Genomic DNA, 26820 nt, shown 5'->3' with positions numbered 1-26820 from the left:
ACTGAGTCGGTAATAATTGCCTTTTGTAACTCTTTCTTCCAATTTGGCAGCAAAATGTTGTTAGCCCCGAGGTGCGCATTGACCCTTTCAACAGAAGTTATGAACATGTAGAGGGAAGACAAGGTAGCCAATCTCGCAATGAGGAAAGATGGAAATTCCTCGCACTCACTTTGTAGCTCAGTAAGGTCAATTTTACTTACTGAGGAGACTTAATATCAGTAAAGCCCCGTTCGAATAAAGTCAGTTACTTCCGGTTTCAAACTATCCAATGGACCCGGTTCGCATAACACCCTGGATTAGGGGAAGTGTTTTTCGATTCTTTAGTCTAGATTCGTAACGTTTGTTTAATAGAGGGATCATTTCGTACAGGGTCGGGCTATCATCACCCGCTAACAGTCTTGGCAGACGAGAGGCTTGGCTCCTGGAAGGAGTAAGTAGCTCCCAAAATAGACATATACATAAAAATAAAAGTTTTGTTAGATGAAGTAAAAGCTTCGTGCTTTTATTACTGCACAATTGTTATGCTCCTTAACAGTAGTCGTCAGCAATAGTTCGACATCCGATTAGTGTCTGCTACCTCTAGACTTTCCAGGGTATAAGAGCGTAATGCTACAAAAGGGAGATAAGTACTTTCCAGGGGCTCACCATCTTACAACATTCCGGAGGCCCTCGACACACTGTTGTTGAAGAGCATCCTCACATTCCAAAAATCAATTATCAACCGTATTGGACAGTCAAAAAGGGAATCATGCTTGCAAATTAAACCTTCTACCTCTTTAATGCCAACATTGGACCGATCTTGTGTTACGCCGTGAGACACTGACAACTAAGAGCACTCAATTCTTTCAAACGTGGAAGCCCCAGAAGAATACAACATCTAGTGAGAGTGGAAGGCATGCGACGGCGGCAAATCAAGATGTTTTACTCATAGATATGTAATTATCGAACTAATGAGATTAGATTTCCAATTTTCATTAATTCGGCAAATTACTGATATCTTCCTTCTCAGGAGGGGAGGAAATGTTAATGAAATACCATTCTCAGCAATTAGCGCAGTTTTAGTCATTGTACCTTTCGTAGCCTTCATCTTAGTGCATATTCCCAATAATATGACCTACATATGTGCCTTCATCACTCTCGACTATTTCCCGTGAACTATCTAAGCTAACCCTTGGTTATTTAAATCTTGTGCAAGTCTAGTTCATACTAAAGAACTGATTCTGACCCTGTACGACCTGTTATGGACGGATGCTTTGCATTACGTCCTCCTCCTCTCACAACTCTTAAGGTACATGTTATTTCTCTCAGATTTCATTTTGTATTTTTTAAGGGTGATACCATAAAAAGCGAAAATATCTCCTGGGGTTGCAACAACTCAAGCATAAGTTAATTTGTGATACATCACGCGAAAAATGTTCATATTTCACTCGAGCCATTCATCGAGACTTTAAAATATATTCAATAAATTTCCCAACAAGAAGTTGTGTCAGCTCCTGCAAAAATGAGATAAGACTCTATAATTCTCATATATTTAGCGGGTTTTATCTAAGGATTTGCTTGAATATAGTAATGTTCTGCTATAAATCAGCAAATGTGTTTTTATTAATAAAATCATACCGTTTGCATTGGAAAGATGGTTTAAGGGCACAATTAATTTACAAAATTGGCAACTCCATAGAACTGTCCATGAAGACGCGCTGAGATGCCACCGTGCTAGCTAATTCACAAATGTTAGCAATTTTTTGCACTTCTTCAAATACTTTTCATCAAAATATCAAGAGGCTTATGAAGAAAATCGAAAGGAAAACGATGAAGGCTCGACTGCCCGTGTGGGGCCAGATACCTATGCCGCCCAAATAACGATAGAGTTTGGAAATCTGGGCCCGGCGTGAAAATTATACACATCTGCGGTGAAAATTAAGTGAACTCCTATTATCATTTTTTTCATCGAAATTTATATTCCGGGCCCCTGAGAAAACTCTGGGCAAGGGTGAATACCCCTTTTCACCCTCCGTCCCTATCGTCACGCCAACAATGCCTAAACACCACTCATCATCATCAACGGCGCAACAACCGGTCTAGGTTAATAAGGAACTCCAGACATCCCGGTTTTGAGTCAAGGTCCACAAATGCGATATCCCTAAAAGCTGTCTAGCGTCCTGACCTACGCCAGCGCTCTATCTTAGGCAGGGTCTGCTTCGTCTTTTTTTCTACCATAGATATTGCCTTATAGACTTTCCGGGTGGGATCATCCTCATCCATACGGATGAAGTGACCCGCCCACCGTAATCTATTCAGCCGGATTTTATCCACAACCGGACGATCATGGTATCGCTCATAGATTTCGTCGTTATGTAGGCTACGGAATCGTCCATCCTCATGTAGGGGGCCAAAAATTCTTCGGAGGATTCTTCTCTCGAACGCGGCCTTCTTGCTAAGAACCCAAGTCTCCGAGGAATACATGAGGACTGGCAAGAGCCCTATGGTGAGACGTTTCGAGCGGAACAGTTTTTGTAAGCTGAAATAGGTTCTGTTGGCTGACAACAACCGTGCGCAGATTTCATCGTCGTAGCTGTTATCGGTTGATATTTTCGACCCTAGATAGGAGAAATTATCAACGGTCTCAAAGTTGTATTCTCCTATCCTTATTTTTCCTATTCGACCAATGCGGTTTCATGTTGTTGGTTGGTCGGTTTTCGGTGCTGACGTTGCCACCATATATTTTGTCTTGCCTTCATTTATGTGCAGCTCCTGCTCGATCTGGATGAAGGCAGTTTGAGTGTCTCAGGTGGTGCTTCCCATGATGTCGATATCATCAGCATAGGCCAGTGGTTGGGTGGACCTAAAGAGGATCGTACCTCTTGCATTTACCTCATCATCACGGATTACTTTCTCGAGGGCCAGGTTAAAGAGACCGTTGTTGATGTCGAATGGTCTTGAGAGTGATCCTGCCGCTTTTATCTGGCCTCGCACATTGGTCAAGGTCAACCTAGTCAGTCTTATTAATTTCGTCGGTATACCGAATTCTCTCATGGCCGTGTACAGTTTGACCCTGGCTATGCTTCATAGGTGGTTTTAAAGTCGATGAATAGATGGTGCAACTGTTGTCCATATTCCAACAGTTTTTCCATCGCTTGCCGCAGAGGCCGCAGAGAGAAAATCTGATCTGTTGCTGATTTGCCTGGAGTGAAGCCTCTTTGGCATGGGCCAACGATGTTCTGAGCGTATGGGGCTATCCGGCCTAGCAAGATAGCGGAGAATATCTTATAGATGGTACTCAGCAACGTGATACCTTTATAATTGCGGCACTGTGTGATATCCCCCTTTTTATGTATAAGACAGATAATGCCTCGTTGCCAATCGTCAGGCATTGATTCGCTGTCCCATACCTTGAGCACAAATTGATGAACCGCTTGGTGTAACTGGCCGCCTCCATATTTAACCAATTCGGCTGTAATTTCATCGACTCCTGGCGACTAATGATTTTAAGCCGATGAATTGCACGGTCTGGTTCTCCTGGTTGTTGGCGGGACCTCCAACTCGCCGATGTTCTGGTTGTTCAGTAGCTCATCAAAGTGCTCAACCCATCGCTCCAATATGCCGATTCTGTCGGAAATGAGATTTCCTTCTTTGCCTCGACAGGGTGAGCATCGTGGAGTATCCTGCTGATTTGTTGGTAAAACTTCCGTGCCTGGTGCGGTTGCTCCCTGCACTTTTCTAGTTCACAGACTTGTTGGTTCTCCTAGGCTTCCTTTTTCCGTTTGTGAAGTCGCTTCTCCACTCGACGGAGTTCGTGATAAGTTTCTGCGCGTGCCCGCATTCTTTGAGAATGCAACTTTACTCGATATGCAGCATTCATCCGTTCCGTTGCTAGCTTACATTCATCGTCAAACCAGCCGTTTTTTTTCTGCTGGACCCAAGTATGTTTGTGGCCGTATTAATGATAACGTTCCTCAAGTGATTGTGAAGATCATTTGTTGATGCTTCATCTCTAGGTCCTCTGTTGACTGCGGTTATTGCGGCACCCATTTCCCTCTTATAGGTGTCGCGGAGGGCTGTGTTGTGAATGGCTTCAGTCACTCTCACCTGATTGTCAGAGGGGATTGTAGGTACTGTCGTAATTCGAACTCGGAGCACAATGCCAACGAGATAGTGGTCCGAGTCTATATTGGCCCCCCTATATGTTCTGATATTCATCAAGGCTGAGAGGTGGCGGCGTTCAATCAGCACCTGGTCAATTTGGTTGAAAGTGGTCCCGTCTGGAGAGGCCCACGTATGTTGTGAACCACTTTCCGCGCAAACCAGGTACTTCTAACAACCATTTCGTGTGACACTGCTAACTGAATGATGCACAATCCGTTATCATTGATATCCCTATGTAAGCTATCGGAACCGACGTACTCCCTGAATACGGGCTCCGTCCCTACTTGATTATTGAAATCTCCAAGTATGATTTTGATATCATACTTGGGACAGGCTTCGAGGGTCCGCTCAACTGCCTCGTAGAAAGTATTCTTCGCCGACTCTGCAGTCTCCTCTGTAGGGGCGTGAACGTTTATGAGGCTTATATTTCTAAACTTGCCTCGCAAACGCATAGTGCATAGCCTTTCGCTTATATTTTCAAAGCCGATAACAGCAGGTTTCATTTTTGGCTGACTACGAAACCTAGCACATGATTTACTGAATGGCCATTATAATATATGGTGTAGCGGCTCTTCTCCACGAAACCGGTCTCTGTCCATCGCATCTCTTTTAACGCTGTTACATCAGCCTTATATTGCGACAGGGTATCGGCTAGCTGCTCAGCAGCATTCGGTCTGTACAGGGAGCGCACGTTCCATGAGAAAATGCGCAAATCGTTAATCCGTTGTCGTTGCCGGGTTCGTCGTTGTAAGATCCATCCTATTCGAGGCTTCTTTCGTGGCTTGGTAACATCGGTTTTCCGTGTAAGGTTGTCAGCCCTACCCAACCCCCAACCTGGAGGACCAGTTGGTACGTTTTGTTTTGTTTTTAGGCGAGGGAGACTTGACTTCATCCTTCTCCGTCTGCAGTTTTTCATAAAGAAAGAACTCCCAGCGATCACCACGTGGAGGTGGAGATAGGGTTTGGTAGTAGAGCTGTTGGTTCAGCAGGCGTTTCCCAGGTTTTATGCTCCATCGTGGGTACCAATCCACGTTTCGCCCTTGGACCTATACTACCCTTTGACCACCAAATACCACTAATAGGATTAAAATATTACTACAATGAGTACTCGAAGAAGGAAGTAAAATCTTTATTTATTTTTCAAAGAAACGATATATACTCAGAAGATGAAAATTTCAATTACATATTATCTTAAGAGAAAGGAGAAATTAAATAACTTATTTTACGCTTAAGGAGGACCGCTAATATAAACGCCTGAAAAAGAGTAATTTTCGGGAATTTTTAAGAGAAAAAACTACTTCATGGAATGTTTTAATGTTTTGAGGATATATTTGTGGCTATAAAATGTTTGCATCAAAAAATTGAAAATTTGACTAGTTCCCAAGGCTTAAATAAACGTCCCCCACTGCTGCAATGGTATTAACCGTCAGAGTGCAGGAAAAAAAATCAAAAAGTTTACTAAACTAGAAGGTATTGTGCATACCCTAGCTAGGAAGAAATTGAGATTTAACAAAATTGCGGTGTTGCTGGTTGGTAGTCATTGACAATACATTGTGTATTCAGAGACAGGGTCGAGGGAACCACCCTGTGGGGCCAGTATAATATCAGGATTGGGAAGTGAAAATAGTTTTCGAGCTCCACGAAAAACGTTCGCGCTATATGTGGCATCAGAACAATATGGAAGATAAGATCTGAAGAGGTAGACCTATTCATAATGTAATTATAGAGCTTGAGGAGAATACACTTATCTAGCGTTGTTGTAGGTTTGTGGGACGGGGGAGGGCGTAATGTATGGTTATCCGTTAACTAGGAAAGGTTTGGGACTTGAAAGACAGTATGTACTTTTGGCATTACAATCTTTAACTAACGGACAGTGATTTAACGCCCTGCTACCAAGCACTACTCTCACTTCCACGTTAGTGACCCCTGGCCTATGCGAGGTAGCAGACGAGGTATGGTGGATAGCGAACTCTCTGTGTTATAAAACAGAAATGTGCCGCCTGGAACGTGCGCTACCTGCTCAGAAGTGGCGCTTTCAGGGCACTTATAAAAGAGGTGAAAAAGTGCAGAATAGATATCTTGGAGGTCCAGCAAACGAAACTAGGAGGCAGTAAGGTATTTCTAATTGGTACAGAGCTTTTGTCATCCACAATCATTTCGCCCGAAACTAACGAACAAATTGGCTAATCAACGTATAGTACGGTGCAATATTTTTCGACACATCAAATTTTGTTAATTTTCCCACAAAAAACAATCTTTTTGATTACTGCTAGGGCAATGTAGATAGCATTAGTAGTAAGGAAATTATTAAATAACGAAATTTATTTTATATTCAATTTTCTCAATGAAAATCTAAAAAATTTGGAGTTATCAATGTTTGATAGATGTATCCAATTAATTGGAGCGAACAACAATGCAATAAGCAAATAGAACACAAATATTTTTATTTTATTTACTGGTCAATTTTCACATACAAGTTTTCGTCAAAAATGTCTAACTAGTGTTTCCTGATCCACTACTTAGACGAATATAGGACATCCACACAGTCAGACTATGCTTCAGTTTCATTATTAAACGTCAGCCGTGCAAGTGATAAACTCATAGCAGCGAGAAAAACATAACGACTGAGATTCGAACGCAAAGCAGCGAAATTGAGAGGCTGACGTTCTACCTCTTAAACCATCGCGCCGTCCATTTGAAGTATTTCCACCGCCATAATTCATTTCATCTATTATATTTACCCTTTTTTCTCCTTGTTGTTTAAAATTACTACTTTATACTCATTACATTAAGATCTTCATCCATCTGGTCAACAAAGATTAATACGTATTATTTGAACCAAAAAAGTAGGGTGTCGAAAAATTTTGCACCGCGCTATATATACTACCAAGGAAGACGAGACTTCAGCTAATATTTGATTCATTGCCTTCGAACGACGTGAAAATAGTATTCAACGATTTCGACGCAAAGATTTAAAAAGAGCTAGTCCACTACTGGAAACCATAGTCTTGACGATATAACTAACGAAAATGGAAGCAGACTCATAGAATTCTATTCTAGCAGAAACATAGAAATCTCATTGACTAATTTTCTTTACCTCAGGGTCCACAAGTGAACATACGCCTGAGTATATTGATCATATCTTTATTGAGAAATGAGTTGAATCTAGCAACCTTGATGTACGCTCATACCGCGGAACAAATTGCAACAGAAATCGCTATCTCATCAGAGCTACATAGATATCGTGTGTGTGTGTGGTGGGGAGAAGCTACAGCTTCTGAGCACTCAGGCCGTGTTGGCCCATTGTACTCGCGTCCCCCGCCTAACGGAATATTCCGGATTCGTTAACGTATCGTAGGATTTCCGTTAGTGGATGTGATGCTACCCGTCGTAATTGGAGAACATCGGCACCAAAGATTTGATGCCTGATGCGTCCATAGGCGGGGCATTCACATAGGAAATGCTCCGTGGATTCCGCTTCCTCATTACAGGAGGGACACGTATCATCTTCGGTAATTCCTATTCTGACAATCCTGTCCTGCTTTTCAACAGGATAAACTTTGCGGTACGTATGTTGGGTTCTGGCAGGAAAAGTTTGGTGTGTCGAGCAGCATTTAGGCTCTGCCACGTGTCATTATGGGAAACTTGTTCCCAGTTTTTGAAAACAGATTTAGCCAATGCTACCGATACCCCAATTGCTGGTTTCGGTCCCGGCATAGGGGAGATTGACCCCTCTTTCGCTAAAGCGTCCGAGATTTCATTTCCCTCTATGCCACAGTGACCAGGTACCCAGAGTAGTTCCACCGTATTGAATCTAGACATAGAGTTCAAACGGTTTCTGCATTCCTGAACGATTTTCGAGGTGATCAAAGGACTGCTCAATGCCCTCAGTGCAGCTTGACTGTCACTGCAGATTGCGATGCGCCTGCTCTTCAACCGCTCGTCAATCACCCAGTTTGCCACCCTTAGGATCGCATAAACTTCGGCTTGAAAAACCGTTGCATATTGTCCCAAAGGAAAAGCCCACTTCTCGTTTTTATTCGAGAGGTAGACTCCGGCTCCAGAACCCTCTTCTGTTTTTGAGCCATCGGTGTAGAAGACTTCCGTATATCCCTCCACGCATTCCTCTGGGTCTTCCCAGTCCTCTCTACGCTTCAGGGTAACTACATATCTTCTACCAAACAGATGTATGGGGACACGAGAATCGGAAGGCATTGTAAGAACTGGATTCAGTCCTCCCAGTAACTCTTCCAATGCTCTATGCCCCCCACATCCGTTGTTTTCCCATAGATCTAATCGAATTAGCCTATGAGCTGCTCTCATTGCAGTGCTTTGAATAAATATATCCAGGGGCTGCAAATTGAGTAGTGCATTCAGAGCTGCGCCGGATGTCGTGCTCATGGCACCAGTGATACCCAGACAAACAGTTTTTTGCAGTGCAGCTAGTTTACGGTGAAAACCTTTTTGTCTCACCTTAACCCACCACACTACGGATGCATATACGAACATCGGCCTAATGATGGCAACGTATATCCACATTACCACATGAGGCCTGAGTCCCCATGTCAAGGCAAAGGCCCGTCTGCACAGCCCATAAGCTGTGAGAGCTCGTTTCGTCTTTACCTCTACATGTTTGTTCCAAAGAAGTTTTTTATCTAGAGTAACCCCCAGGTATTTCACTTCTTCGGATCTCAGGGAGGCAAAGTCCATCCAGTTTTCTCCTTTTTGTGAATAAAACCATTGTGGTTTTATTTGGATTAACTGACAAACCATGTCTAAGGCACCAGCTGTCTATCAAATCAACGGCACGCTGTATATTCCTACACACCGTTCCAAGATCCCGATCAACAGCAAGTACAACCACGTCATCAGCATAAGTTAGAGCGTGTATTGGCAAATTTTGCAGTTCGCATAGCAGTGAGTCGATCAGCATACTTCACAGAAGCGGCGAAAGCACACCTCCTTGGGGGCAGCCCTTCGTTGCCTCCGTAGTCAGGTAGCGATCGACCCCTACCTCAGCGCACAGCAATCTTTGCGTTAGCATAGCATGGATCCACTTAATTAAAGCATCATCAACACCATGCGCTCTGGCGGCATCACAAAGTTGTTGAAACGGCGCACAGTCAAAATCCCCTTCAATGTCCACGAACACCCCCATCGCGTACTCACCATTCAAAGTTGCATCCTCTATCTTTGTGACCAAAGAATGAAGAGCAGACTCACAGGACTTTCCACGTTGGTAAGCATGTTGGTTTTCACTAAGTGGGTGTGACCTAAGTGCCTTTCCACGAATGTGATGCTCCACCAGTCTCTCCAAACCTTTCAGCAAGAATGAAGTCAAGCTGATCTGTCTGAAGTTCTTTGGATTAGAATAGTCATCTTTCCCAGGTTTCGGTATGAAAACTACTTTAACCTGTTGCCAAGAAGAAGGCACGTAGCCCAGAGCAAGACATCCTCGAAAAATATTTCTTAGAGGTCGCTCTAAATGCTCCATACCCTCCTTTAGCATTGCCGGATAGATGCCATCCATGCCAGGTGCTTTGAAATATTCAAAGGACAGTATCGCAGCTCTCACCTTTTCAAGGGTAACAACCGCTTTCGCAGTGTTCCAGTTCCTCTTGCAACACTTGCGTGTTGAAGGGGTTGCAAGAACCGTCAACTCTCCCCCTACCACTTCTCTCACCCGTTCCCCCGGGTGGTGTACTTCCAGGAGGGTCTGTACTGAGTCCAGTCTGAAGTTCGTGAAAGTACCGTCGGGTTTTCTAAGAGAATCCAACTTGGCCGACTCATCCCTTTTGAGGACTCTGCACAGCCTTGAAGTCTCTCTTTCGCCTTCCAGTTCCTCACAGTACGCTCTAAAGGAGTCTCGTTTGGAGCACCTCACGAGCCTCTTATATTCACGTTGTGAGTTCCTGAAATTTAACCAGTCTTCGTTCTTGTTACTTTTGCAAGCACGATTTAGAAGTCGCCTGGTTGATTTCCTGAGTTTTTGCAGTTCTCGGTTCCACCAAGGAACTGTTTTACCGCTTTGGCCTCGGGAAATAGGACAAGCCTCTTCATAACACTCTAAAAGTGTGTAGTTCAGAGTTTTCAATTCATCTTCCAGCACCAAAGGAGTCCTTAGTCGCCTAGGGAACTGTACTTTATTGCCAAGAAGTTCATTGAACTTTGCCCAATCCGTTTTCCTAGGGTTCCGTCTTTGTACTGCAGACTGTTCGCCCGCAATAGTCAGATTGAATTCTATTATAGATATCGGTGATCTGACAGTGAGACCTCGTATAGCACTCGCCAGTGTGTAATCAACTCTAACAATTTTGGGGTACAGACTGTTAGGTCAATTACTTCGCTTCTTCTCGGTCCCACGAACGTAGGGGCGAACCCTATGTTTGCAGTCATAAGACCAGCTGAAGTGATGAAATCAAATAGCTTCTCTCCTCTTGGATTGCATTTGCTACTGCCCCAACAAATATGTTGAGCATTCGCATCGCAACCTATTAAGAGTTCGAGACCACTTGATTCTGCATACTCCACCAGATCCCTAAGTTCTTGCGTCGGTGGAGGATACAAAGAATCATAGGGTAAATAAGCGGAGGCAACTATGATGTTTTTCCTCTCGCCATTTATCTGGTATTATATGATGACCGTAGCTAAGTCCTGGGAACAATATTGTCTCAGCATAGTTGCCTCTAACCGTCTTGACATCAGGACGCAAGCTCTCGGTCTTATGGATCTTTCGTCGTAGCCCCCTTTACTGATCCAATACCACAGATTCTGTTAAATCGAACCCACGGTTCTTGCACCAGAAAGATATAGGGGAAATCCTGCAGCTTTGTCATTCTCGCTGCCAACAGGTAGGAGGGAGCTTTGGCATGCTGCAGGTTGATTTGACCAATCTTTATGCTTTTCGACATAAACTTAGTCTATTGTCTTATGGAAAACAGTTAGAAGCGTATGCGGCAGTCCGCGTATGACGGGGTTTCCCCCACACCGTACCGCCAGAGACTCGATCCCCTCGTGATTGATTTCTCTGAGAAAAGCCGTACTTGGGAGTACCGCAATTCCCATGTTCTCATCCACGAAAGATCTCACCTCATCCCGCAGAGCATTCGTCTGTTTTCTACTTAGCACCTTACTTGGTTTGCGGTGTCCGGGTTGCATAGATTCGATCACTCGAACTGGCATCAAGTCAGTTTCGTTCACGTCTCTGGCTTCCCTTCCTTTCGCCTGTTCCTTGGAAGGTGTAGGAGAAGTTACTAGCAGGTAGGATTCACTCTGTAGTCCCTTCCTCAGTGCGAGCCCCCATACGGGGGTTCCGCCCCTGTATGCACTATCCTGCACCATATGGTGACTTCCCCTGAGCACATTCAGACTCTGTTGGTCCAGTTCGCATACCAAGTTGAAGCCCTCCACGTTTGTAGATTGGTCCTTCCTGGCATTCATGAACTTTACCCTCCAGTGCCCAAAGTCCATGCCCGGGTTCTGTTCACCCAGCAAGCGGATGATGTCCTCTGCCTTCCTTCGAGGGCCCGGAAGCCAACATCCGACATGTTCTGTCCTGCGTAGCTCAGTGTTCACAATAGTGAACTTGGGTCGACCGCCGGAACTCAAAGTTGGGATTACCTGCTGGAGCCACTTTAAGGCAGCCTCGTCAGCGCACTCCAAATGTAGAAGCCCATCACGAAAACCTTGATCGTTAAATCGTGGCTTCGTTCCAGGCTCCATCATTTTCTTCCACAGGCATTCCTGGAGGATGGTAAATTGTCCCTCTGACATTTTGCCATCCTTGGAGGAAACTCCCACGGCAGCAGTCAGAACAGAGGCCGCAGCTTGCGCATACGTCCTCTTCCTTCCCGCCTTCGTGTTCGTATTCCTGTGGGAGGGACCAGCTTCATTGAGATCTCTCTCGCTGATTTGATCACCTCCCGGCACACCGGTTCTAATCCCCGCGAGACGCGTGGATGTAAGCCCCGGTGCGGAGCACAATAAAGCGTCGGCCACAGCAGATGTGTTGGTCTTACGCTTCTTGCGCGCATTACCGCTGACTGAAGAGTCTGGTGCATCCAGTGTGGATCTTACCGGGGTTTCCAGTTTATCCCCACCTTCCGCTACCTTGCGTCCGATTTCTCTGGGCGTTACCGCGCCTAGTGGTACAGCCACGTCCATGTCCTCATTCCCAAGGCGCTTTATCTTCCTTCGCAGTGCTCTCTTCTGCCGTCGGCTTAGGGCCTTTCCAGGTTCACGGTGTTCGGACCGCTTGGATCCATTTCCACATACTGGCGTTGAACCAGTAGCGTCCACGTCACCAGCTTCCCGTTCTTCCGCTCTTCCCAGTAAGGATGGCGGAGAAGGTTCTGACAGGCAGGATTCAACCTGTAGTCCCCCCTCCTTAGTGGCCGAAGTTCCCTTCTGCCGGGCCTTTCTCTTCCGCTTGCGGGTAGATTTGGGCTGTAGTACCGCGGACGGGCCGGCCGTAGTCGGATTTCCAGTTTCTCCCAATTTGAGAGTTTCCGTACTTTCCTTTCTGGCTAACTTCGCCGTAGGCACTAAATGCAAACTTTCCACTGAGTCGGAAAGCATGCCTTCTACAGATTGCTCTATAGGCAAATATGAACGTGGTGAGGCCTCCAAAATCCGCGCCTCGGCCGCGACATGATTGCTCATGATCGCGGGTGGATTCGAAGTCTGTGACTTCTTACCACTTGGAGAGTTTATATCCATCGTTTCCATATTCATATTTTTGGACACCCTTAGTGTAGTAGTAAACTACTACAGGCTCCCCCACCACGACAAGGTGGTGTCCGAGGGGGAGTACATAGATATCAATGTCGGATAGCAAATAATGGGAGTAGCAACTGCAAAACGAAACAAGTCGGGATGCTGGAAGTTGGACGCTTCGGGTATAAAGGTTTTGTGTTCAACTTATGTGAGTTCGACTCTATGCACGACTTTCCATTCGTACCTAGCTAGGAATACAAAATATTCTGTCATATTTTGCCAAACTCCAAATAGATATCTACATACATATCAAAGACATAAATACTGTGTTCATCCTAAATAAACAAACATTTTCAGACATTTCCGCTTTACTCCGTCCACAAAAGCGTATACATATATGTTATGTACATAAAAGCGCTGGTAACCAGGTACATATGTAGATGTCTATTACATTAGTTACGGGTAGCAAGCTTTCTTAGTACATCACATACATGCACATGTCTACTTCGAGTAATTGACACCGATATGTAAATAACTAAAAAAAAAAAGCCAAAAAGGGAAACTAAAATGTCCCCATGGACCCCACCGTTCATATAATTTCACTTTATATGACAATGACGTCATACACATCTTAGGGTGCCATCAATTTACTTGAAATGAGAAATTTTGACCTTCGATAACTTTACTGATAATAGTGGGATTGCCTTTAAACTTTTCAAAATTATGTCCTATATTATCCCTATGCTAATGTTAAATTGTTTACCTCTGGGTTGAACTTAAACGGGGTTTTCCGGAAAATTTCTAAAACCTGGAAATATACCATTATTAGCTTTATTTGTGCAGATATCGGAACGGGATTTATTTTAAGGTTTAGATTTCGTATAGTTTTATCACTTTTTAGGGCGCATATTTTGAGCCCTATCTCCCCTATGTTTCACCCAATATCAGCTTCGATATGTACTAATTGAGCCCTTTTATTTTCACACATGGCCATATTCGGTGAAAAAAATTTACACTCCCTTTCGCATGTATGGAGAGCCCCCTTTAAAACTCAACACAAAATGACCCCACTGCCTGCATGTAAAGGGACATGCAGACCACATCTTCTCACCAAATTGCGTGACAATCTGTTCAGCAGCTTCCGAGTAAATCGGGTGTGACAGACATACAGAGATTGAACTGATTTAATAAGGTTTTGTGTTTACGCCTTAAAAATGGAATTGAATAATGCCAATAGTATTTATGTGCGGTCAACGTAAAGATGCAATTCAGGTGATTGCAGAAAAAATGGAGCAAGTTTTGGCGCAAAAGCGCTCGGTACTGCACAAAAAATAGTGTCTGAGTTCCAGATTCCAACAAAACTCATTAAACTCATCAGAATGAAAATGGGTCAGTCTAACGTTCAAGTAAAGATACAAAACCAATTTTCAAGGTATTTTGGCACAGATCCCGAATTAAAGGAAGGCGGGAGTACATATTCCAAAAGATGTCGCGGATTTAAATCGTAAGCCATTATACATTATCCCAGATAGTGGCTTATGCAGGCACAACATTTTACTTCGTACTACCAATTCTGAAAAATAAAAAAGTACGTAGCGAAACACAGGTTACAATATATAAAATTTTAATTCGGTCTGTGCTATGTTATGGCAGCGATGCGTGAATATACACAAAAGTGAGTTGTACCTATTATATGACGAACTACAACCTGTCATCGATATTAAGATTGGAAAGCCCCAGTGGGCAGGAAGGTAAACGACTACCAGGATAACTCACAGTTACTGACAGTTCGATGATTCAGTGGACAACGCAAGTTACATGTTACTCGGTCTCTGAAATGGGAAGACACGGTCGCTGGGCCGAGAAGAAAGGCAACGAAAACGAGAAGAAAAGGCAACGACACCAGACTGTAACACTATAAAAGGGAAGGAGTGACAACTTGCATCTAACAGCAACTACATTTGATGTCCCATCATCAAATCAGTCGCCCACCATCTTTTCAATAAACTATGAGCCCGTATGAGCAAGTATAGAAGGCAGAATAACAAATGCCAAAACTGACTAGAATAAATTCAGAAAAATCTTGGAGAAGTCATTCTGCGCTCACATCCAGCTAGAAAGTCTATCTAACATCAACAAGGAACTGTATTGACTCTACAACTGAAACTGCTGAATTAACAACCCCACACCCAACGTTGGCATCAGGGAAGGAGCGCACATCCGCAACCCTCCAGTAGTCCAAGCAGAGCCAAAAAAAAACGAAAATATATAAAACTACATTAACAACTTTTGTCATACTGCGGACTCAAACTATACCATCTGGAAGATGTAAGGATAAAAATCCCATAACTGAAGTTTCCATTAAGGATACACTTACCCTCGAAGTGGGTTGATAAAGATCCTCCTATTATCGACAGTTTTTCCGATGAAGTTAATAATGAGTCCTCAATAAAATTTACGTATTCGCGCCTAATCAAAAAGACCCGAAAAATACCCTCCCCCCTTCTACGATCTAATTACAGTCACGGTCACGATCTAATCACAGATAAAATCTTAAGGAAACTCCCGGATTTGGTCAGACTTGCTACCTTGTCTACCTTTAACGCTGCAGTATAGCGTTAAAGGTAGATATAATTACTTCCCTTCAGACTGGAAACATGCAAGAATAATAGTAATTCCCAAACCTGGTAAATAGAAAGCAAAAGTCGACTCCTACAGGAGAATAGGTTTGCTAGCTTCCCTTTCTAAGGTATTTGGAAACTCACTACTTGAGATGAATGATTAAAATAAATTAAATTAAAATTGAGGCACAGTATAATCGAGCAGATACATGAATTAATTAACAAAATCAAAACCTTTTTGCGGGAAAAATCCCCTATACTCCCTCTCTTTCTCGGCAACTGAATATTAAAGTAAGATACAAGGAGCTAACTCGACGATTACCTACCTTGCCCTTCTGAGACAGCTCGGTAAGGAAGGCCCTGTAAGAAACCAGAGATTAAACGTGAAGCCAACCGCCATTCAAAACCTACCGTACCGAGGGCTGAATGGTGGTGAGCGGTGAACTCTGGGTACCAGGCAATCCCCTGTTTTAACAATTCTTGTCTTGACAAAGAGAAGCTCTGCCGAGAATGATTTACTTCCCCCGGTTAAACAAAGGGCATGGCAGCCAAAAAGCTAAAAAATAAAACAAGATCAAAACTAAGTTTCGATCATAATGATCCAACCCTGAATGAAGGGGCAACCCTAATCTCACCGTTCAAGAACCTGAGTCTACATTCAAATTCTCCACTTATTCAGTCGGGATCCGATCCTTAGGGAATGAGTCGAAGCAGACTCCTTTTGTCAATACTCCTGGCCCTGAGCTCCTGTTGGCGCCACCTGCTGAGGCTAAAGTCTTAAACACGGGTAAGCGCCGTAGAGCAAAAAACTCCAACTCCTGAGTTGTGCCAAGGCTGAGGCTAAGGGCAAAGCGAAGCGATCCTCTGATGATCCCGACTCCTCAGGTCAAAGGAAAACGAAGAGAGCTCGGTCGCTAATGGCTAAGTCTTGATTTCCAGCCAAAGTTATCAAAGTAGACAGATGAGTCTTGTATGAAGGCATCAATCTCACAAAGCTGCAAGGACTGCATTGTAGGTGTTTACCGTAAAATATTGCGGCTAAACTTTGATTTCGAAAGCATAAACGATTGGCTCAGACAGTATTGCTCCTCCCTCAACGACGTGTGAGAAGGTGCGCGGCTAACCCTAAAAGTCTCTGAGCAATCATCATTCCAAAAGTTGGAGCGTGGAAAGCCAACCAATCATGCTCCCATGCGTCCATCTAGAAATCCCTTGGTAAGCATTGTTGTCAGATTTGTCTTTACTTCATCATAATCACCAAAAGAAAAAAGTAGTCGATAAATGGCCACGAGTCTTTTGGGATTACAGACTAATCCTCGTCGACGGGTCAGTCATGGAAGATGGATCGGGTTCAGGGGTTTTCCCGGAAAACCCGTTTGGCATGCGAGCATCCACTGTCAAGTCTGCTCTGAAGAATGCATTTGCAAGGATTCACGCAACTGAACGAAGAAATTGCAACCAGAAGGCGAAAATCCTTGTGGAAGAGCCCGGTGCCTCTAAAGCGGCATTTTGATTATCTCTTAAGTGGGAATAAATGTAAACAAAATAATACTTCAATTTTAGAATACTCTACAAAAATCGAGGATCTATTAAGGCAATTAATCAAAGCTTTTATATCAGAAAACATATCTACCGGTGAAATAGTGAAAAAATTCGCCAGTCATTTAAACAAACCAAAATCAAGGGAACGACGGGAAAATAAACATTTAACATCAAAGTTGGCAACCCAACATAGCTCATGTCGTGATAATTACCAGAATCAATCCAATAATCGCCCTACAAAACAATAGTTGGCCACAATAATAGCTCAGTAAACTACTTCAATTCGGGGGAATATCATACCCCTGAGCCGCAACAAGAGTCAATCGGACTGAGGGACAATAGTCGACCAGGCGTTCCGTTAAAAAAAATTTATTCGGGCATACGTCGAAATACCCAACTCTGACGCATAATTATCGTAAACATTGGAGCTGACATTTCAATTTTTAAACAACTAGGTTTTTTTTGTAGAAGTAGATGGAATGACCAAATTGCGACAGCATTTAATATCTAAAAAGAAGGTCCTCCAAATCAGCAACGCAGTATTGGGAGAAAGAATTTTTGTAGACCTGCAAGTATGAGAGCTTAAGAACGGGTCCCTCAAAATTAATTTCCTGGACTCGCATTTAGATGTCTTTGCCGAAAATCTAAGTACAATATCAGAGGGGCATGGTGAAAGGTTTCATTAGGACATGTTACTTAATAAAAGACAACATAACGGAATATGGTCCGAATATATGCTCGCAGATTCGTGAGAGAGAAAGATAATGTTTTAACAATTTCAATGTTTTGGAACGTGTAATATATTTTTTGGAAAGATTAGTTTTTAAACTTTATTAGAAAATATTAATTGTGTTTAAAAAAACTGCTGGTTGTTAAGGCGACTTTATTGGCCAATTTCACCCTGAAGGAGATCTCCACGGGAAAAGGTTTTTTATGCATTCCGGCTTCCTACACCACCTAAGGAGCTTCAAATTATCAACCACGCTAACGATTTTGGCTAACGCAAACGATATCTTTCAGAATGAATCGGAAATTATCCGTTCTAAGTTCATAGCACCCACATAGATCGAAGAAGTAAAGATTGAGATGGGTGCTTCAGTGAGTAATCAATCTCTTCTCACTGCTAGCTATCCTGAAATGTTGCACTTGATAACATCCATAAGTTTCCCACGCCTTTACAATATAGAGGATGAAAGGCAGTAAAAAAGGTAGTCAAAGTAAACTGTAAACTCCTGAGGGAAGGATAAGAACTCTCTACTGGTGATGTATACGTGTAATTTATCAAATTATACAACACGTAACGGACAAAAATTCAAACTTGACAGAATGTCGATCTTCGTACAGTGTCAGGCGGCTTCCTGATGTCATCCCAAGACCACCGGCACCATGAGACTAAAACAAGTATTTGGTAGGGTTTATCAAAAATATTACCCCAACCATCAACGAACTTCTTCGAACACCCGATGCAACATGGAGCTGAAAGGTAAAGGTAGAGAAGGGGGTGTTCGAATTTTTGAGGGAGATATCAAACGATTCAATAGGAAGAGAAAAGAACAGCCTAAAGACCTGTTATTGCTTATTGCGACGTACGGAAGCCTTAAGGTTGATTGCGGAGTTTAAGCTCAATCCGACACTGATGGAACCTGCCATATCACTATCACCGAAATACTCACATAGCAATAAACAGCACTCCCATGACATTGAGCATATCATCAATCGCTCAGTGGCTCCAACGTCACTTATCACCAAGTTTTTATATGGGGCAATCAAACGGGATATATTCCCTCTTATGCTATTTTGTAGGAAAGGGAGAGGGTAAGGAGGATTAAGAATGTTTGGTATTTCTGGGCAATTCGAAATAAAAAAACTATTTCTGGTTGAATAAATTTACCTTTTACTCAGCAAAACAAACTCATGAATGTGCAATTGATGTAATCATCGAATTAATTGGAGTAAACTTTCACATTAAAATCTCTTTCAAGAACGCATATTCACAAAATATCTGACGTTAAGTATAAATAATGCAAAAGGCTTTGCATTGGTTAATCACTTACTAATATTTTCCATTCAAAGGTGCCCACATGCGGTAGTCGACACTATCTCTACGTCTCTTAAACTGTCAAAATCATGAAAACCTGGCACGAGATATACCTCGTGCTCACGGTGAATTTGAGATGTCCATATTATCTGACTTTTCTACGCTGGGTGATTTCTTGCGATCCTGACTAGCCAGCGCCTGATCCCCTCCAGTTTGGCCCAATTTCTCCTCTGCATCATAGTCGCGAACAATCGGTTCTTCGGGAATCTTTTTCAATTTCCTAGATTCAGCGGAACGCGACCGTCGTTTTGAAGAGCTTGAGCTTGATTTAACATCCTTGGAACGACTCGATCGGGTACGTGATGGTGAGCGTCGTTTACTTCGCGATCGTGTTCGACGGGATTTATCTTCTTTGCGATGTGATCGCTTACGATCACGAGAACGTGAACGTTTGCTGCGTGAACGTGAACGGCGCGAGCGACTATTACGCGAAACGCTACGTTCGTGACGACGAGAGCGTGAACGACGGCGACGTTCTCTAGATCGTGACTTTTTTGAATGTGAACGTGATCGGCGACGGCTTCGTGATCGTTTTGATCGTGAACGCGATCGCTTGCGCGAGGGGGAACGTTTGGATCGAGAACGTGATCGACGTTTAGATTTGCTTCGCGAACGCTTGCGTGTCCGTGAACGTGATCTACGTCTGGATCTAGAACGTCTCCTCGAACGTGATCTAGAACGTCGTCGTTCACGCGACCGAGATCGCGAACGTGATCGTCGGCGTTTGTCTTTCGCTAACATGCCGATAACAGGGTCAATAGCAGCCGAAATCATACTTTGAGCTTCTTTCACAATTGACATTGCCTCTTCAATTTCACGTTGAGCTGCTTCGTTGCTTTTTGCTTCTGGTTTTACGATTGAATCGGTTGCGTGGTAAACATTCAGGAGAGATCCTTTGAATTCACTTCCTTGCATTTTCAGTGCGTCAATGATGCTACGCTGATCGCAGAACTCAATCATAGCGTATGTCTTGTTGTCCTTTTCAGCCCATCGCGCGTATTTTACTTCCCCAGCTCGGGCGAAATAACTCATCAAATCGTCCAACCGCCAGTCGCTCCTCACGTCGCAGACAATAATTGTGCGACGAATTTCTTCTACGCGCCGCGAATCATAATGAAATGGTAGCGGCGGATATGGAGGGAGATGATTTTCGTCCAACTTTGGGTCATGAGTTCTGATCACCTAGAAATGAAACAATTGAAATTAATGCAAAATTTAGATTAAAGACATATAGAAAACAAAATAGATATTTATTTAATAGAAATGGTTGACCTGTTGGCGGCTCAGTCAGGCTATCTTCTTTAGCTTTGTCCCATTCGGTAGCGGGATTGCCTATACTTCTAGTTTTGCATCTGTAAACAAATTCTCCAGAGGCTGCCAAAAATTGTTTTCTAACAGGATAAACTTTGAGAAGAATCTACTTAATTACTCGTCATATTTAAGAGGCAAGTAGAGCTGTCTGATAGATGAGCTGAACAACAGCTCGAGGGATGTTCTCCTTGCACTGTGAAAGATGTTGGCGGACCCTAAGCCAAGGAACAAAATATGCGTAACTGCGTTTCTAAGAGGAGCTTGGAGTTGAGTATGCTAACTTTCAATACCTAAGACATCTTCATTTCATTTTAGAACTTTATAATCCGAAACCACTCTTGGCATACTGAGTACCAGCCGTTGTATAAACCGAAACCGTCGTCAGGGGCTCCCGGTGAAAAACTAAACACGGGATAGAACGCCAGTATCAGGCGAAGGGGATTAGAGAGCACCTCTGCCACGTTACTACGTCGAACCCAGGCATTTCTGCGAAGTTCAACGATTTTTGAGAAGATACTCGTATAAAGCTGAAGTGAATCTCATATGACGAGATTCTTAGGGGACCTGTTACTCGGAATTGGGTGACAAGAGTAGGTTTTCACCCTTTTGGGCATGCAAGCATATACCGTAAAGCATTCAAATACTCAGCCGTAACTCGATTGTCTTCTTAAGGGGAGAAATACCTTTAGAAATTAAAAAAAAATCGATTTTTTTGCATATTGTAACTATGATATCTTATGAGTATATTGACCAAAGAATAACTCGAAATACTATTTTTTTCCGAAATTATCGCATATAAGTTAGAGCACTGCCACAGCATTTGTGGTCTTTTGTCTCAGCAAAAAAATTTAAAAGCATTCATAATCTTCATTTGAAGTATTTAGAAGAATTATATTTAAATCACTACTCTATGCACCCACAATCGATGATTAATCGGTAAATCAATAGCCTTAACATTTGTTATCTTTAAACGCGATTATCTCGAAAAGTTATGGACCGATTTTGATGAAATTTGTAGAGGTTGCTTTCAGTAATATTACCAGAAGGATATGCCTAAAATTTGAAGGGTATTCTGTAAATAAATATTTTTTTGTGGTCAAATATGTAGAAAAAATTGTCGAAAATTTTACCTTCCAAGTAAAAATCCCAAAATTTTCATTTTTTGCCCTTTTTCATCATTTATAGGTATATCCTTCCCTTAATAAATCAGTAAACTCTTATCTCTTGTTTTTCGGATGAAAAGAAAAAAACTGCAGCTGCAGCACTTTTTGATGTCACGAGAAAAAGTGTTCGAATTCTACTTTTAACACGGCCATTTTGTTGGACATAAAAAGACAAACGATTTCTTTTTATTAGTTCGAAATTAGATTAAACTTATTTTAAAAAAACCTAATTATTTTACCCCTTAAAAAAAAATCCCAAAAAATGAGTATTTTTGACGCTTCTAAACGTATTTCTCCCCTTAAGCTCAGTCATGGTTCTGAGTCTTCTTATTCGTATTTGGCCCCACATTGTCCATTTAGGTCTGGACTGTGGGCTGGCCAATCCAGATGCTCCTTCAATTTTCTGATCTAGTTTATTCAATTTAAAAAAGGTTATATGATAATAATGATGTTTGCTGTTATTTACAGAACGGGCCCGAGGACAAGGCGCCGAATCATCTTGGAAAACCAGGCCTTCCTGTTTTTCTGGCAATGAATCTAAATTATACATAAATCCATTGAGAATGATGTTTTCGCGTCGAACACTGCGAAGTCGGGTCCAATAAGATTGAATTTTGATTCAACCCAAAAAATAATACGTGACCAGCTAAATTCAGTCCAATATTTCTTGCTGTCTCCCCGCAGAGTTATTTATCGCTGCACCTGTAGTTACTGCAGATTTGCTGCTTCCACTCGTACGGAAATCTTGGGAATGCGCGACCTTTCCCAGAGAGTGGTAAAAAGCGATGATTGTCAAGATCCAAAGGGGATCCACTTTGTGTGTGACAATTGGAGGGATATCTGAGTGGTCCTTGCCGTATAAAATAATCCTGGAACATATGAAAGAACATCTCGAAAGCTTGATCGACAGAGAGCAGGCTGGTTTCCGCTCCGGATACCTCTGCACTGACCACATCAACACCCTACGAATTATTTTGGAACAGTGCGCGGAATTTAGATTTTCGTTTCACTTTCTCTTCATCGATTTCGAGAAAGTTTCGATTGTGTGAACAATCGATGGGGGATGGGGGAGATCCCTCCCTTAGATGTAGCAATGACGTAGTCCAAACAGCTTTTAGGGAAATCGAATCGGTGGTCCATGGGGGGATGTCTGGAGTTCTTTACTAAGGCAGGCCTAGACCGAATACCGCTGTTGATGTTGATTAAAAATTGGCCGTGGAGGCGGTATTTCACTCGGATACGCACAAAGTACCCGATTCGTACCCCCTCCAAGGTGTTCCTGAATTTGGGAAGCGAAGATGTTGATGACAAAGAAGGTTTGCCGACAGATGACATATCGTTCTCAAGCGAAATATAGCTCTACACTAGCAGTCGAGCCCCCATGATATCTTCCATGCCGATCCCAGGCGCAGTTCAGAATCACTGCCTGTCCTAAATTGAGATTTGTCCCCCAGGAAGGTTATAAACCATCCACGGGCCAATGCCTGCATAATCGCAGCGTCTGTACTAGACACTAGGTCGCTAAGCTGCCAAATTTAACATTCCTTAGAATTTGAACAGAAGATAATACCCCCATGCACTTTCTCTGCTATTTCTAAGCTTTAAAGGAATCTCAACCGTAACGTAACTCCAAGGGCTCATCTAAAGGATCAGAGTTTGCGGGTTTGTTACTTCATCCCCACAGTCACATTCTTGGGAATTGTGACATATTTAGCCACCTTCACAGACCTATCAGTTAAATTTTTTAGTGACTCCACCGTTCAAACTAAAATGACTTCCTCACTGCTTGCTTGCTGCTTACACGCATCTTCCACTTTTCATTATAGAAGTCATGAATGGCATGCCAATGAAAAGACCCCTAATCGTGATGTTATTTGAGAACACTTGCCCAACTGCAATGATTTGTGTTTCACACAATTATCTACATTTTCGCAAATACAAAACTAATCATTTACGGCAAGCAGGGGATCGACACATCCACTTTCTATTGACAAGGAGACGCAAACGGGGAACCATACAATCGTTTAGAAACGTATGCATTGGCCGAGGGGTAGTTATTCAGGCCGCAAACGTCTGATGACGTCGCAGAGTGGAGAGTAAGCCATTTAACTACCCAGCAAGTCGTCCTCCCAATCGAGGTCTGTTTTCTTAGCGAAATCCCAAAATCAACGCAAAAAAATACGTTTAGTAATGTTTGATTCCACGGAAGTGGAATAGTTTTCACTATAGAAAGTGCCGTTTGCGAATTCATCCGTTCCTTCGTAAACTACATAAAAAAAGTAATATCCACCACCTTCCACTTCAAAAGAGTTCAGCGTTTACCTGGTCCGAGTACAGAAGAAATTTTGAGGTTAGAGGTCGCCAGTGCCGGGACGACACTATATTCGAAATATACAAACTTTACATTTTCACACAAGACAAAAATCGCATACCTGTTGGGGCGGGACGCCGTCAATTCGGTTCACTACCTCGGGCGGAAGTTTCGAGTCTGACTTCTGCAGACCCGGCACAATGGTGCCGTTCTTGGACATCTCCAACGCGCGGTACTCATCGGGAATGCTCTGCACGGGAATCACTATCAAAGCGCGATCAATGAAAACAGTGTTGGTGAGGTGCTGGGCCACCGGAACGCAGTTGCTTTCGAAGTACTTAACGTAGCAAATGCGCGACTGCACCGGGCAGGATACATCTCGGACCGTCGGATAAAGCCGGATCTCATCAATTTTTCCAATGTTGCCGAACAAGTTTTGCATCTGATCCTTCGTAGCCTGCGGTGCAATATTTGTTATTTGCACCACTTTTGTGGAGGAAGACGTACCTCCGCCCGCCATGGCGAAAATAAACTTTCACTTTGCAATCCACACACTTCCGACCCGCGTATTTAAACTAAACTCAACCAAGTACGAGAAACGTTTGACCACGCCATGACACTTTGCTCAGAAAAACTTTGAGTGCGTTCAATATTTTCCTGCGTGACTATTGGCAGCACTGATAAGAGAGTTTTGTTTGTTATAAATGGGGTAAAATCGGAACTAGTTATTTGTGCATGAAGACATGATAAATTATGTTAAGAATATGTATAGGCGACGTATTGAATATAAAATTCTTTCGCAGTGATACAAATGCATCAACAACTATACATTTAGCTAACGCAAAAATAAATGTTTATCAAATTTCGATAACTTAGCAATTGATGATATGAGTCATGGCTCGGAACTGATATAATAATTTTAAACGTTTATTAGTATTTCTCTATATTTAGAAAGATAGGAAGTGAAGATTACGAAAGACAGTTATCAGGTTTGATAAATGCATTGGTTTTCACTCCCTTTGAGAAACTGGAATTCTTAAATTAATCTATAATTACAAAACAGTCAATTCGTCTAAGCTTATTCAAATAGGCGATTATTTAATGCGTATATTTTTATTTAGCCCCATTAAAGACTCTCTCATGCCCCTTCGGAAAGAAGGAGGGAAGAGTAAGTGAATATCCATATTGGGTATCCCGACGAAATTGATGGTCAATGTGCGAGGCCAGATTAAAGCCGAAGGATCACTCTCGAAACCATTTAACAGCAACGGTTTAACACAGGGTGATGCCCTGAAAAAAGGGATCCGCGGTGCTGATGTTAATGCGAGAGACACCATCCTCTTTGAATCCACCCAATTACTGGCCTCTGCTCACGATATTGACATTATGGAAAGAATCCGAAATATACAGTCTGTCTTCATTTAGATCGATCTTGGGCTGCACATTAATGAAGGCAAAACGAAGTGCATGGTGGCAAGACCAGCACCAAAAACCAACATTATCAAACAGTAATGGTCAAAAAAACAATAAAGATAGGGGACTACAACTTTGAGACGGTTGATAGTTTCTCCAATCTAGGATCGAAAATCACAACCGGTAACAGTTATGACGATGAAATCCACGTGCGGTTGTTGGGTGCTAACAGAGCCTATTTCAGCTTACAAGAAGTGTTTCGTTCGAAACGTCCCACTCACCCAAGCTCTTACTGTAAAAGACAATGATCTTGCCAATCCGCATGTACTCCGCGGGGAAGGAAGGAGAGCTAGAAACTAGCAAAAGAGGTATGCTCAGAAGCTAGGCTAAGATGGGGAGTGGGAACTTTTAAACCACTGAAATCTCCCGGAGTAGAGGGCATTTTCCCAGCACTTATCCAGAGAGGCCTAGGAATTATCTTAGAGTCTCTTCTGAGGGTGGTAAAGGGGTTACGTACCAAGGGCACGGAGACGGGAAAAAATGGTCTTTATTCCGAAAGCGGGTAAAAAGGATCCTTTTCACCCTAAATCTTTCAGACCAATTTGCCTAACATCGTTCAAACTCAAAACGGTGGAGAAGGTCATAGACAACTATATTAGAACTAACGTTCTAAAGCGTAATCCCTTACATCACTGTCAACACGCTTACCGGGCAGGACGGTTAACCGAAACTGCTCTGTATCAGCTGACAGAGGTACTACGGGATGCCATAGAAACAAAAGAAATTGCACTGTGCGCGGTTTTGGATATCGAAGGAGCATTCAACAACACATCGCGCACAGAGTCCCAGGATGCCCTGAGTCGCAAAGGAGTGGGAAACACTCTGGATGGGCAAAATGCTAGCAAGCAGGCAAATAGAGGTACCGACAGGTACAAATTCTATTGTCATGAACACCACTCAAGGCTATTCACAGGGTGGGGTACTATCACCGCTGATGTGGAGTATGGTAGTGGATGAACTCCTCGACGTGTTAACAAATACTGGAATACAAGTCCAGGGTTACGTGGACGACATTGTTTTAATCTGTAGGGGAAAATATGAAGATACCCTATGTGATAGAATCCAGAAGGTGGGACTGCGGATCAACCCAGCCAAAACCTCCATAGTACCATTCACTAGGAGGCGTAAGCTTGATCACCTGAGAGCCATAACATTACATGATATGGAGGTGAAACGAGAAACAGAGGTCAAATACTTGGGAATTACGCTAGACCAAAAATTACTCTGGAAAACACATGTCGGAAAGCCACGAGGGCTCTGATGACTTGCAAATCCATAGCAGGAAAAAATGGGGTTGCAGCCCGAAGATACTACTTTGGATATATACTACAATAGTAAGGCCAATGATTACCTACGGAGCGGTGATCCGGGCAGGAAGAACCGAAACTCAGCACACAAGCCAGGGAATTACATAAGCTCCAAAGGCTAATTTGCGTGTGTATC

General features: G+C 43.0%; 1 protein-coding gene across 1 annotated transcript; it reads right to left on the bottom strand.

Moving 5' to 3' along the window:
* Positions 1 to 18891: 18891 nt before the first annotated feature.
* Positions 18892 to 24537, bottom strand: LOC119648106 (probable splicing factor, arginine/serine-rich 7). Its single transcript, XM_038049621.1, has 2 exons — positions 24026 to 24537; positions 18892 to 20301 (listed from the first exon to the last, which is right to left on the bottom strand). The coding sequence occupies exons 1-2, from the start codon at positions 24422 to 24424 to the stop codon at positions 19180 to 19182; spliced, it is 1521 nt and encodes a 506-aa protein (XP_037905549.1). The 5' UTR covers positions 24425 to 24537; the 3' UTR covers positions 18892 to 19179.
* Positions 24538 to 26820: the final 2283 nt, after the last annotated feature.

The sequence above is a fragment of the Hermetia illucens genome, chromosome 2 (genome assembly GCF_905115235.1).
Source record: "Hermetia illucens chromosome 2, iHerIll2.2.curated.20191125, whole genome shotgun sequence".
NCBI classification, from domain to species: domain Eukaryota; kingdom Metazoa; phylum Arthropoda; class Insecta; order Diptera; family Stratiomyidae; genus Hermetia; species Hermetia illucens.
This window is presented reverse-complemented; position numbering and strand designations above follow the sequence as displayed.